The sequence below is a fragment of the Condylura cristata genome, unplaced genomic scaffold (genome assembly GCF_000260355.1).
Source record: "Condylura cristata isolate star-nosed mole 26May11 unplaced genomic scaffold, ConCri1.0 scaffold00033, whole genome shotgun sequence".
Lineage (NCBI taxonomy): Eukaryota > Metazoa > Chordata > Mammalia > Eulipotyphla > Talpidae > Condylura > Condylura cristata.
Window position 1 is genome coordinate 14,283,855 of NW_004567134.1, and position 15,020 is coordinate 14,298,874.

The 15,020-nt window shown below is 38.7% G+C and overlaps 1 protein-coding gene across 3 annotated transcripts in view; it reads left to right on the plus strand.

Annotated features, from left to right (window-relative positions):
* The window catches only part of NR2C2 (nuclear receptor subfamily 2, group C, member 2), a 64,122-nt gene that overhangs the window by 11,438 nt on the left and 37,664 nt on the right, over positions 1 to 15,020 (plus strand). For 2 of the 3 annotated variants that reach the window (XR_001146006.1, XM_004692356.2), the window contains exon 1: positions 3,831 to 3,911. The exons of the other annotated variant lie outside the window; for it this stretch is intronic. Coding sequence is in view for 1 of the 2 variants with exons in the window: in XM_004692356.2 (XP_004692413.1) it covers positions 3,852 to 3,911 (60 nt within the window). In the remaining variant the exon portion in view is untranslated. Of the gene's footprint in view, positions 1 to 3,830; positions 3,912 to 15,020 lie in introns of those variants that run through there. 3 annotated transcript variants of the gene reach the window in all.

The window sequence follows — 15,020 nt, forward strand, 5'->3', positions numbered from 1 at the left end:
TGTAAATAAAGCAGCAATAAACATGGGGGTGCAGGTATCTTTTTCAATCAGTGTTTTTGTGTCTTTTGGGTAGACACCTAGGAGTGGGATTGCTGGGCAAGACCCACTTTTAAACATCTCTTTTCCTAAAAAACTTGCCTCAACTCCTGGCAGAGGGCATTGCTTCTTCTTGGGACACTATAACATTTACATTGCATAACTTTCATTGGTTTTCTTTTTTAGGATTTTCAAGGACAGGGACTTTCTCCTCTTTTTATTATTGTTATTAATTCCCAGCAGTCAGTTAATTGCCTAGTTCACAGAGATTGCTGGGAAAAGTTCAGTAGTGATTGAACCACAGAAAGATATTCTGTGACAGTTTTTGGCTTAAGATACATGGTTTTTGGCAACCATTCTTTTTTTAGGAACATTATTGTGTGGGGGCCATCTTCAAGGGCCAGGGAGCTGCTGCTGCAAGCACCAGACTTTGAAGGCTCAGACTTTGAAGGCTCGGGTTTCTACACTAAGAGCTATTGCCACAGCGCTTCTTAGCACAGTGCCGGGTTTTTAGTAACCACTCAGTAAGTTAGTTACTATCATTATGTGTTTGCCTAGCATGCTTAGCCCCACAAATCAAAGATTGTTTTTCAATGCTTTGTCCAGTTTGTAGTATCAAAACAAGAGTGCATTTCAGGTTGTATTATACCAGTAAATAAGCAGGGTTCTCTGGCTACTTGAAGGCACAAACCACTTGTTCCCTGTAACTTTTCATTCTAGGGGGACATTCTCTAATTGCTAATTGTCACCCAGTGTCTTTCCTAAATGCTGTACCCTTCTTTCTTACTGATCTTTGTGTCTCTAGGACCTCCTATGGCTGCAGTAGCCCTAAGAGAATCTCAGGGGAGAGTCTTAACCTGACATTATCTCGGGAGGGGGTTTTGGGGTCACAGTGGAGAGGTGAGGTTTGTGCTTAAATTCAATCATTTCCCTCCCTTTCTAACATCACCTGAGGATTTACTTTTATTTATTTATTACATTGTGATACCCTTGAAGAAATCTCTCTTCCTGATTTATATGTAAGAATAGTAGGATATGGCTTTTGACTTATTTTCAAAAATAAAGAAATGGGAAAATGTAAATCGCCCTCACACATCTGCTCAATTGGATTTAAATCCTATTGAAAGCACTTCATAGTTTCTCTTTCAGTTTATCTCACTGTATCCTCACCCTTTGTCTCTCCTGGTTTTTCCAGAAGATGCACATTCCTCCTTGTTCATTTACAAGCAGCTTCCAAAGCTCCTGTTGATGGTGCCTGAAGCTATTTTCGAGGCAGAAAAATCAACAGTGAGATCAAGAATTGTAAGAATTCAAGTGCCTAAAGAAAGCTTACTGCTCTGTGTATTGAGTGTTCAAAGATGGTCCAGGAAGTTGGCTGGGAGAGAAAACAAGGGGGTTTGGGGCTGGGAGGCACTTACCCTATCAGCAAGACTGCTCTGAAGCTCCAGTAATTAAAGAAAGGAAATAGCGCGGAGAGGTGTAAGTGGAAGAGTATAGTGGATAGAGAGACGTAAGTAGAGGAGTAGTGGATAGAATGGAAAACCTAGAATTATGTCCACACAGATAGAAAAACTGATACATGGTAGAAAGCAGCATTGAGATTATAGGGGGAAAGGAATGATTATTCATTAAGTGGTGCTGGAAAGCTGATTTCCACATAGGGACTTTTACTTTCATCACCTCAATAATCAGTTTGCTACTTACTGTATTGAGAACTTCACTGTGAGGGGTTACACCATAAAGAAAGTAAACAGATAAGCCACACAGTAGTAAAAGATGTAATTTATATAACCCACAAAGAATATCCATAATATCTAACTTAACTAATCAGGTTTACGATTTCTCTGTGACCTAATACCTATAGTCACTGATTATTAATAATATCTTGGGCTCTACAAATTTAGTGATTACAGAAAGTTTTCTGATAGTATACTAAGACTATCAGGCAGTTATCTGTAAAATACCGCTCAGTTCAAAAGTTGAAGGACCTAACCATCTCATTTAGGGAAACCCAATGCCTTTCTATACTCTATACTATTCAATATTTCCCTAACATACCTGTAACCCTCAAAATCTCGCATTTCTTGCATTGAGGACGTAATCAAACTATACTTGATCATAGCAACAGAAATGTTACTAACACCTAAAATTAGTAGTTGTGGCTATACATTTGGATTTTATATCTTAATATATTACACCTATTGTCTCTATTTTTGATTTCTTGGAGTGCTCCTTTAAGAGAAAAGATTAGAATTAGACTTTTCACATGAGAAACTTGTGTTTTCAATAGTAAGTTGCCTTTTCTGTTACATGTTAAATGATACATTGTTCTCTTCATTTCTTTTAGTTGGAACCAAAAGGAAAAGACCAAAGAATTTCTTTATGCTTTTTCTTTAGAACAAAAGTAAACAAAAGTCTTGACTACTTACTAAAAGAATAAATAACCAGAAATGCTACCGCCATAGTTTCAGACCTGATCCTGTTCTGTAAACAGAACCACAGCCATTGGAGGCGTGATAACCTTAGCAGCAGTTGGTGCAATGGCTGCTCTTACAGGGTTTTGACTCCTGAAAGGCAGGGGCCAATTCTGCTACATTTGTTAATCATAGTTTCATGCCCCCAACCATGGTTGCATGCTCTTGTTTCTTTTTGCTGCTTTAGCAACAAGATAATCTGAAGGGGAATTGAAATAATAGAGGTAGCTATTTAATAGTAGAAAGAATAGTATAGAAAGTTACCAGAGAGTAAAGGGGAAAAAAAAGTCATGGAGATCAGTGTTTATAAGTAGAATATTTCCAGTAAGGGAAAGTCCAGTTTCTGAGGGAGGACCAAGCAAACAAATCAGGTGCATTTGTGTATCCTACATACTAATACAGTTTTCATCAGTAAATGCTGGAAATAAATTGTAGCAAAGCTTTGATTAACCAGGGGACTTGTCAAGCCTGAAGTCTTTCTCATTCCAGGAGTTGAGTCCAAAGTCGAATCCTTTTCTACTGAATTCTTTGTGATAGAGTTACTAGAACGGTTTAGGGGAGTGTTCAGGGGAGCTTGTCTTATGACTAGAAGAGACCAGCAGTCTGTTTCATCAGCAGTACTTGCATTTGAGGAATCTTCAGAAACCTTCCTCAGTTTGTACAAATGATGGCACTGTTTTCTCTATTAATAAAAAGATTTATCTGGTTCTCTAGCTTACTGAGGACTTTAAAATATACAGTGTAAGGTGATACATTTATGGGTGCCATGTTCGTAACAATTTAAGAAATGCAGTCTCCCTTTCTTTATGCTAATGACCCTGTTTGCCTTTTAGCCTGTGGGTGAAGTTGCCAGCCCCTGGGCCAGGTTTCATTTCTCACGTTGCCTTAGGAACAGGATAGTTGATAACAATCTAGTGCTCTTTGTCCCTGGTTCATCTCACACCTTTCTCAGGTAGCTTCCTTCTCATTCTGCATGCTGTGGCAAGGAACTGTCCAAAAATGGTGTGAGTCCCATCTCCCTGAGAGGTGAATCAAGGCGTTGCTAACCAAGATACCTCATAAAGTTCCAAATTCATCTTTGTGTATATTTAAAGGGAAAATCTTATTTCCAAATCGAAATGTTTTACTCATTAATTTTGGCATCTGTAATTGAAGAAACTGGTGCACCATAGCCAGATGTGTTTACCTGTCTAGCTCTGTCTTCTGTAGAAGAAAGTCTGCACAAGGCAGTACCAAAGATGAATGTTGATTACTGGTGTATTTCAAGCAGCCTGGTTTCTCCCCACCTGATAGAAGTTGCTGCATCTTTCCAAACAGGTTCTCTAATGATCTTGCTTCACCATGGCTACAAATATGGAGGGGCTGGTTCAGCACAGAGTGGGGACCCAGCAGGTGGCTGAGGTGAGTGATGGGCTAGCAAAATAGCTGGCACTCTTGCTTTTGAAGTGTTCTCTGTTGGACCCAAACAGTCCCAGTGAGGTTGGTATGTGATCCATAGCTGAAGCAGGATGCTACTGTGGAAGGAAAAGAAACCAACAAGAACAGTTATTCCTCTTTTTTTTCTGAGTAGGGTGGCTTAATTGCATTCAGGTGCCTTTAAAAACTGTCACCCTCAACCAAAAGCTAATCTAATGTTTATCAAACCGGTATGATTTTAACTCCTCAGCTTTTAGTTTTCTGTACACTTGATAACTTTGTCAGTAATGCAACCTGGAAAGCCTCATTCTCCATGTTCTGCAGTCATTCCTGACCAGCAGTCATGTGCTGGGGGTTTGCTAAGTGCTGAGAAATATGAAGGTGAATGAGCTGTAGGTCCTTTCCTCCAGCTTCCCAGGAGCCTGGTTGGAATAACTGTAAAACATGTAAGAAGTACAACTGCAAGAGAGGAGGGTGATCCCAGAGGTAGAAGCTTATTGACAAGCATTTGTCAGATTGGTAGATTTAGCGGCAGGTGTTAGAGCAGCATTCTGAGTCAGACACCCAGGGCAGAGGCATGAAATAGCTTGGTGCAGTAAGGTGACTTGTAGTGCAAATAAGAGAAATAGAGCAAGATCCTGAGAAGTATAGTTAATCTGTTCTCCCAAATAATAAATTTTGAATGTTCATTCTGTACCAGCCCTGGATGCAAGAATTTTAGATGCTCACAGTTACCTTTTGAGTTGATGTTATTACATACGATTCCCATTTCTTAAGTGAGGAAACCAGAGCCCAAAACCAAGTAACTAGCCAAAGCACACTGTAGCTGGACTGAGGTTCTGACCCAATTCTGTTATTTTTTCCCCCGAAGGTCCTTAGATGTGCATAATACTGCAATCTGAAGCCATTAGAAGGATTCAAACTTCGATTTTTTAACTGATTCATTTTTCACTCATTTCTCCCATACAAAGCTACAGATTTACCAAAGAATGGATGTTTTGAGGACTTTTTAAAATTAAGTACACCTATCCAATTCAAACCATTAAGAACGATGAGCAGATTTTTCAGCTTTTAGATAATCTCAGCTAGTAAGATTAGTGCAATTAACAATGCCCCTCTCAGCAAATAATGACTAGTATTAGCAAGCTATAAACAGATTTCACAATTATATAAATGCTATATTGGGGGTGAAGATGCTTGTGTTTATTTTTTAATTTGTGATAGATAGGAGTATTAAATTACTTTGAAAGTCTTTTTTTTTTTTTTTTTACTAGTAGAGGCTGATTGGAAGCTATATATCATAATCCTAAAAAGTGATTATAATTCCCTTAGTAAAGGTTAATTTAAGTTTTGTGTAGGCATCCAGAAAATCTACTAGTAGAAATTTTCTCTTGGATACTTTGTTTTCTTCCAGTAATGGAATATTAGCTGGTACAACTATTGTACCAGCAAAAAGCATGGCAAAAATGCATTTTTAGGACACTTCCAAAAAACAAGGCATTCTTAAATTGGAATGCTAAACCAGTCTTCTTATTTAAAATATTTCTTAAATTTCTTTGCTCTGTTCAAGGGTTAAGTATGTATTCTTTGAAACTGAGAACTTAATAATTTTAAACTATCTATAAAACTATATAGTACTAGTTGGCAAAATGAGTAAGAGAGACATCATTTCAAAGCTAAACAATAATCAGGTGGGATCAAAGTATTTCATTCAGTGGGTAATTACAGGTATTTATCCAGTCAGCAGTGAAGGATCATACCCTTCCCCTGCCAGTTGGCCAGAGAGGTCAGACAGGTGAACATTTGCTCCCCAAAAATTTATTGTCACAGAGGTCAAGCATGAGGTTAGTCACACGGAAGGGTAACTAGGACAGGACAGACCATCTGTAATAGAAAGAAGGCTCTGGAGGGATCAGACAGATTGGGATTTCAATCCAAGCCCTACCAGTGCTACCTGGGGTAGCTGTCTTGTGTCTCGTTTCACATCTGGAAGTCGTGGAAGTGAAAACCCTCGCTATGGAGATCTTCAGTGGGTGCCATGCTTGTGCTCAGTGAGTAAGATACTACAGCATTGCTGTGTTGTGCATGTCAGTCATTGCAAATGATTTTCTCTTGAGTCCCAGGTCAGCCTTTTTCTCTGTAGAACAGATGACCTACAAATACCAACAAAAACAGAAGTGGATAGATAATACCAAAAAACAGCCTGATGTCCTATAGTATGCTCACTTTTATTTAGAGAGACTGTTTAATGGAGTTGTCAAAATTATACAGAGTAGAGTGGATTACCTGGATTTAAGTCCTGACCCTGCCATTTGCGAGCTGTGTGACCTCTCTGTTTTGGGATTGGTAATGAAGGGTTGGTATTCTTTAAATTACTGGCAGAATTCAGCATTGAAGCATTTTGGGCCTGGTAGGTTTTTTCATTACTAAATCAATTGTTGGAGGTCTGTTTTATCAGTTTGGATAGCTTATATCTTTTTGAAAGTGTTAATTTCATCTATGTTATGTGGACAGATATGTTCTCAGTATTTCTTGATAAACCTTTTTTTTTCCTTTAAGGTTAGTAGCAATTTTTCTTCATTTTTTTTTTCTTCTAATTTGAATCTTTTTCTTGGGTCAGTCTAGTTGAAGGTTTCTCAGTTGTTCTTTTCAGAGAACTACTTTCTAACTTCATGGCTTTTCCATATTGTTTTCACATTGATGATAGGATTTTATTAATTTTTACTCAATCAAAACCACAGTGAGAAGCCATTTCACATCCTGGTTAGAGGTTAAAAGTCCAAAAACAAGTACTGACAAGTATGTAGAGAAATTGGGAACCTATATTGCTGGTGGGAATGGAATGTTTTCTCTTTGGAAAACAGTTTACTGGCTCCCAAAATGTTCACCATAGAGTTCCACTTCTAGGTATATCTGCCCAAGAGAAACAAAAAACATAAGTTCCTAGAAAAACTTGTGTGTGCATGAATGTTTATAGCAGCACTAGTCAAAATAGCCAATAGCTAGAATCAGCCAGATTTCCATCGGCTGACAAATAGGTAACAAAATGCAGCCTCTCTGTACATGAGACTGTTATTCCATCATAAACAGGAATGAGGTGGTTACTGAAACAGGTCAATACATGGGTGAACCTTGAAAACATACTAAATGAAAAAGCCATTAGAAAAAAAACACATATTACATTATTCCACTCATAAGAAATGTCTGTCCAGAATAGGAAAACATAACAGGAAGTAGATTAGTGTGTGCTTAGGGTTGGGTGATTGCTAAATAAAAGGGGTGAAATCTTCTAAAATGATGGGTAGTAGTTTTATATGTCTGTAGATATACTAAAAAACATTAAATTGTACACTTTAAATTGTATGATTGATGGATTATATCTCATTGTTTTTAAAAAAACAGTATATACAGTTTTAATTCCAGTCGTGTAAGGTATTTATATCTAACATCTATATTTTATGCTATGTATAGTTTGCCAGTGTTATGCTAACCTCATCTCATTTAATACTTTCAGTTAACATTGCAAGAAAGGAAGAGTAGAAAGATTGCTAGGTTTCATACCTTTATGAGTGACTTCAGAACCCATGACACAATCATTTTCTTTAATGTCCTAAATACTAATGATAATTTCATTTTCAAATTTTCATTGTATCACCTTTTTAAAAGTCAAAAACTTCTTATTTAAGCAGATTAATTAAAACTATTCTGTCCATGGTCACAGCTAAAATCCATTTAACATGACTAAATCTAGCTTCTGCTAAATATATGGTCTATGGAATTGACTTTGAAGCTTGCTAAAGAATAGCATAGTTAAGTTTTAAAAAGGGTTAGTTGGCAGTTGAGAAAAAGGATAGGCAAAAGGTTTAGTTGCCTAAGATGTCTTCAGTTAGGAGAAATTTAGGTGTTAACTTGGAGCATTTTATTTTATTAAAGATTTATTTATGCACACAAGAGCTGGGGTGCAGCCCAGAGGTGTGGGGGATGAGAGGATTCACCAGAGGCCGAATGGGGAGCAGAACAGGCAGATCAACCGAAATACACTGTTGAGGGGAGCAGCACATGAGACAGGTCTGCTGTGCCATGTGGATCAGCTCCCTGGCCAGGGATCGAACTTTTGCTGCAGTGGCTGCAGATAGCTCATTATGCTGAGACTTAACCCCTGAGCCACCAGGGAGGCCCAATTTGAAGCATTTTAAATCACTTACAACTGTGATTGACAAAAAGACTGCTAATATACCCACACAGTAAATTGCATGTATTTATACATGGGGAGTGAAGCAGCTTTACATGTTGGTAAGATTTCTCCTACCCCCTCTTCCTGGTCTGGGATTGTCCAAGGACTCTCAGTCATCAGATGTTCTTTGAACAGAAAGGTCTTGTCATCAAATAGCCAAATTCCTTGTGAGGGAATGTGTAATACAGCATAGGGGTCTCCCAATTTTGAACAAGACTCATTATTGAGAAGACGACATCCTCAAGTAGAAGAAAATAGTGATTACTCAGGTTTCGTGTTTCCATTGTTCTAGAAAGCCGAATTTGTCGTGTATATGTGATGAATCCTGCCCTCTTACAGACTGGGAATTTCATTTTTCATTTTCTCGTCAAGAGTAGTACACGTACAAATTTAAAAGTTGGCCGATACTCTGTTTGGCTTAAACAGAAAGCAGCAAGCTCCAGAACCGCCCCCATCCTTTCCTGATCCAGAATCCTAAGAGCGGTTTCTTCTGGCATTTAACTCACTTCTAAAAATACCTCTACACTGAAGTTTTTTGATTTGATATTTAACATTTTGTCAGTATTAAACATTGTCCCCTTTTTTCCCGGAGGTCTCATTTTAAAATTGAAATAAAGTATAAAGTGTGCCATTATAACCATTTTCAAGTATACAGTTCTCTGATGTTCAAGTTCATTCACATTATTCTGCAGCCATCATCACTATCCACCTTCAGAACTTTCTCATCTTCCCAGACTGAAAGTCTGCACCCATTGAGCACTGTCGTCCGTCCCCTCTGCGCTCAGCCCTTAGCAGCCTACTGTCATTTTTTTCTATGGAAATTGACTACTTTAGGTACCTCATATAAGTAGAATAATACAACTGTCTCCCTTTTGTTAGTCTTACTTCACTTAACTAGTATCTTCAGGGTTCATCTGCGATATGATTTTCTTCTTTTAAGACTAGGAAATACTCTCTTGGATGTATATACCACTGTCTGTTACATATTAAAATACGCTGTGCGTGTATATGTTCATTTGGTTCTTCCATCCGTGTCCACTTGGCTCCTGTGAATACTGCTGCTGTGAAGAAGGGTGCACAGATACCTCTTCAGATACCTGCTTTCAGCTATTTTGGATATGTGCCCTGAAATGGACTTGTCAGATACTATGGTAATTCTATTCTTCATATTTTGAGGAACCACCATACGTTTCGTAGAGCTACTGCACCATTTTACTTCCTGCCAGCAGTATCCCAGGGTTCCCATTTCTTTCCACTCACACCAATACTTGTTTTCTGTTTGTTTTTAAGAGCCATCCTAGTGGGTATCAAGTATGTCTTGTACTCAGTGTGCATTTCCCTAATAATTAGCAATGCTGAACAGCTTCTCAGTTGCTGATCGACCATTTGTATATATTTGGAAATATTTCTCTTCAAGTTATTGGCCCAGGTTTTAATTGGGTTATTTTGTTGTTAATATGTAGCCATACATACATACATACATACACACATACACACACGTACATATATATATATAAAATGGTTATTAAATCTTCATCAGAGATATGGTTTGCCAATACTTTGTCCTATTCTATGGGTTACTTTTCACCCTGAGTACCCTGGCCAGGGATCTGATTCACATAGTACAGTAGACTTCTCTTGCCTAACGCGCTGCTCCCCTCAGCAGGGTACTTTGTCATTCTGCTTGTTCTGCTCCCTGCTCTGTCTCTGGTGAATTCTCTCACAAACCCCCACCTCTGGCCTGTACCCCAGTTCTATATGCATAAATAAGTCTTAAAAAAAAAAGGTGCAGAGCCCAGAAATAAGTCCTTTGTGCATATGTCAGAATGATTCTCAAAAAGAGTGCCAAGACAATTCAATGCAAGGACAGTCTTTTATGTGCTAACATTTGTTTACATCATTGTTTGTGTTTTGGAGGTACAGGGTCTCCAGTGCAGGAGTTAGACCATACCCACCGCTGTAGTCAGCTGTGCTCATGCTCTGCCTGTCCTCAGCCTCACCCTGTCCCCCGCCCAGCCTCACTTCCAGTCAGATTTCTAGGGCTGGTTATTTGGCATCTGATCCTTTCTTTGGTTTCTCTGTATTCCACATAGGACATCTGGCATTTTTTGTTCTCCCTCTGACTTACTTCACTTCACATCATCCTCGCCATTTCCATCCCTGATGTCACATGTAGCAGGAGTCATCATTAGTAGCTGAGCAGTGTGCCTAATGGGTTTGTACCACATCTCCTGACCCTGTCTTTGGGCACTTAAGTTGTTTCCATAACCTGCTTATTGAGAATAGTGCTGCTCTGAACTTAGGGGTGCATACTTCCCTTGGAAGTAGTGTTTTGTGTTCTTCAGTTGAAACATTGGAGCAGAACTGCTTGATCATATGGTGAATCCATTTTTAAGTTTTTGAGAAGCCGCCATGGGAGTTGGATCAGTCTACATTTCCACCAACAGCCTAAGAGGGTTTTTCTCTCTTCACCCCCTGCCAACACTTGCTTTTGGTCTTTTGGAAATGGGTCTTTCCCACAGGAGCTCACTGTGGTTTTGGTTTGCATTTCCCCTCAGATAAATGATAAACAGCATTTTTTTTTTTTTTTTCCATATGCCGGTTGGCCATCTGTGTTCTTTAGAGAAGCACTTAGCTCTTCTGGGACAGCTTTTTTTTTCTGTCTTACAGATGCAATAGCTCAGTCTCTTTTTATGACAGTGTTAATTGAGGTTTTATTGCTCTTTTTTTTTTCTTTTTTCTTGCATAGTTGCTGTTTGTCCAAGTTCCATTTTGTTTCTTTTAGAAGGATTCCTTTTCTTTCATGGAAGATTCCTTCAAATAGCTAATGATCCTTACTGCTAATCATAAAAGAATGCAGCACTAAAACTGAAAACAAAAGCAAATAAAAGTCTTTTGTACCTGAGTGAGACTTGTCTACTAGTTTGTTTTGATTTTCTGTGGGTGATTAGATAGACACCCATTCATTTTGTTGGTGGGTGCCTCCTTGTCAGTATCTCCAGGCTTCTTTTCTGGGGCAGTTTGTTTATTCCAGGCAAGAAGTCTTGAATTTCTGGAATGTCTGCCTTGTAGCCTGTTGCTTATTTTAGTTACAGTGCAAGAAGTCAAGGTTGGAGGTTCACCTTTGAATCCTCAGTTCCCTAATTGAAAACTGAGGAATGGGAGTCCTTACTGTGAAGTGTTCCTGTCTCCCAGTGGGCCTCTTTGGTTTGGATACCCACATACTACACTTACTTTTCTTTGTAATAGAATGAGCGGTGATGGGGTGAATTGCCTGAGTGTTACACGAAAGTTTAAGCTATTTCTCAACCCAATTTTCTATGGAACTTAGGGCTCTATTAATGAGTCTTTTTAGGGTTTGGGGATGGGGGTGGAAATTAGCTTGCTTCTTTTTAGCTCCTCTCTGTGTAATCACTTGGAGCTCAGCTTCATTCATCTGCTGAATATGTTTCCATTCCACCCTCAGCTTCCATCTTCCAACAGTTGGTTGCTATTTGTGGTCCACTCTCATCTCCTTTTGTCCTTTTTTAATCCTTTATTTATACTTAAATGTGACTTGGTAAAGGATAGAGATAATAAGTGCATGTGAGTATTTGTTGTAGTAGAAGCCAGGGAAAGTACTACTAGTAAAACAAATTGAAATTACCCATTGATGGATTTCAAGGTGCTCCAGAAATGCCTCCTTTGTTTATCCATTCAGTACATATTTAAGGAGTGCTTACCGTATGCTGGGCATTGTTCTGAGTTTTAAGATAACAACTGCTCATGTGTAGCTTCACTTTTATTGGTAAACAGACAGTAAACGTTAAACAAAAGTAAAATGTCAAGAGAGCAGTAGATGCTATAAAGGAAAGTGAAGAGTTAGAAAGTGACCGGTGTTACTATCCAAAGAATTCAGGGAAGACTTTTCTTAGCATTTAAATAGAGACCTGAATGAAGGCCCTCCCTAGTGGCACAAAGGGTTAAAGTGCAGCACTATGAAACTACTAGCAGCCACTGCAGCATGAGTTCAATCCCTGGCCAGGGAGGTGACCCACATAGTGTGGCTGACATCTGCTCTTCTGTCTACCCACTGCTCCCTTCAGTCAATTTGCCTGTTCTGTTCCCCACTCTTCTCTTACGAATCCTCTCACCACTACCCCCAACATACACACCTCTGGCCTATACCCCAGCTCTTGTATGCATAAACAAATAAATAGAGACCTGAATGAAATAAGGAGTGAGAACATGAGAGTGATACTAGGAAAACTATGCAGGCCTTTAGCATGTAAGTGGACAGGCTTCTTTAGCTTACATAGCTAATATAGTCATGTATTGCTTAACAGTAAGGAGTATATTCTGAAAAATGAGTTGTTAGGTGATGTCATCCTATGTGGAAATTATGGAATGTAACTACACAGACAGATGTGTGGCCTCTTGGGACCACTGTCGGACATGTGGCCCCTTATTAATGGAGCCATTATTAGGTCACTCGTGACTGTAGGAGGACTGCTCTGGTTGTAGTGGACGTTCATGTTCAACTTAATAGGTAATGCCAAACTCTTTCCAAACTAATTATACTTTGTTCATTCCCACCAGCACTGGATGTATGGGAGTTGCTGATACTCTTTCTTTATAATAGTTAGGATCTAACTTTTTAGTATTTTAAAAATCAGGTGGGTGTGAAATTGTTGCTCACTATGGTTTTAATTTACATTTCCTCATCTGTTAATGATATTAAAAATGCTTTTTATGTTTTTATGGACCTTCTTATTTATGAAATTCTGTTCTTAAACCTATTTTTGTTTTGTCTTTTCTCAATAATTTGTAGGAATTCTTGTGCTTTCATGCTGTTAAGCCTTTGTTGGCTGCATGCTTTGTGAAAATATCCTGTTACAGCTTGTCCTTTAAATAACTAAGGTATTTATATTTATCAATATTTTACTCTTTAATTTGCATTGTCTGTATCTTGCTTAAGAAATTCATCCCTACCCCATCGTCAGAATTCTTAAGTTGTCTACTAAAATGTGAGTTTTGCCTTTTAGATTTAGGTTTTTGAACATCCTAGGATTGGATGTTGAAGCAGCATACAAGATTTTATAAAAGGGTCAGGTTTTCCTCACTTTACTCTTCATCTTCAAAAATACTGTGACTCTTCGGTCCTTGATTTTCAGTGTTATTTTTAGTATTTTTTAACACTGGCCTTATTGCAAGTGTTAGGGCCCCCTCCCACGTAAGCACCCACAGTCTGCCAGCACAGACCCACATTGCTTCCCTTCTGTGCTCTGACCTCCCCTTCTCTTCTCCCTCGCTCTCGTTGCCCCCATTTCACAGTCAAGTTTTAAGCCTTGGTTTCTGTTGCAGTCAATAATTTGGCTTTATCTTACCCTTTTTTTGTTTTGTTTTTGTACTCTTCATGTAATGAACACCATCCAGGATTTGTCACTCTTGTGTCTCTCATCCTGATAGGTTTTGCTCAGTATTATCCTTCCCCCCTCCATCCATGTTGCTGCAGATGTCAGCAGTATCATTTTTTGATAGCTGAATAGTATTCCATTGTATATGGATACTGTATCTTCTTAATTCACCGGTCTGTTTTGGGGCATTTAGGCTGTGTGCATACACTGGCTACTGTAAAAAGTGCTGCAGTGAACATGGGAGTACAAGTTTCCTTTTGAATTACTGTGTGTTTTTCTCTACCTCGGAGTAGACTTACTGGGTTACATGGCAGATCCATTTGTAATCTTTTGAGAAACCTCCATTCTGTTTTCCAGAGGGGTTGGACAAGTTTTCATTCCCACTAACCAGAGCTCCTTTCTCTCCACTCCCTTGCCTGCATTTATTGCTTCTGGTCTTTTTGATATGGACCATTTACCTAAGTGTGACATGATAGCTCATTGTGGTGTTGACTTGCATTTTTCTGGCAATAAATGCTGATGAATATCAACGAATGTGTCTATTGGTTCTTTGTATGTCTTCTTTGGAGTGGTGCCTATTTAGTCCTTTGGCCCATTTTTTTTATTTGGGTCATTTGTTTTTTTTTTTGTAAGGCATGTGAGTTCTCTGTAAATCTTTGATATTGGCCCTTGTATGTATGATGACTAATGATTTTGAGCATTTTTATGTGTTACTTGCCACTCCTCTGTCATCTTTATTTTTGTTGTTGTTGTTGTTGTTTTTTTTAAGATTTATTTATTTATGCATACAGAACTGAGGTACAGGCCAGAGGTGCAGGGGCAGCTAGAGGCTTCACCAGAGACAGAGCGGGGAGCAGAACAGGCATATCAATGAAGTACACTGTTGAGGGGAGCAGCAGCAAGACAGGAGAGATCTGCTGCACCCTGTGAGTCACCTCCCCAGTCGGGGATTAAACTCATGCTGCAGGAGCTGCGAATAGCTTCATAGTGCTGCACTTTAACCCATTGTGCCACCAGGGAGGGCCCTCCTCTGTCATCGTTAATGTTCAAGTCTTACTTTTATTGCATTGCTTGCTTTCTTATTACTGATAATTCTTTATATATTCTAAATACATGTGCTTCAGATAAGTGGTCTCCAGAAACTTTCTCTTAATCTATGGCTTAGCTTCATCTTTTAACAATTTATGTTAAAGAGCAAACCTTTTATTTTGATGTCTTGATTTGTTGATTTTTTCCGTTTTCCTTTTCAGCTTTCTGCTTCTCATTTTCTTAATCTCATGAATCATGCCTTTGATGTATCTAAAAGTGTTTGTCTGACCTAAAGTTACAAAGGTTTATCTCCTGCATTTTTTCTAGAAAATTCAGCTGTAGATTTTACAGGGGTCCTAGTTGGCAAATAACAACAAAATCCAACTATTGTTGATTTAAATAGATGGAATTCTCTCTCTCTCTCTCTCTCTCTCT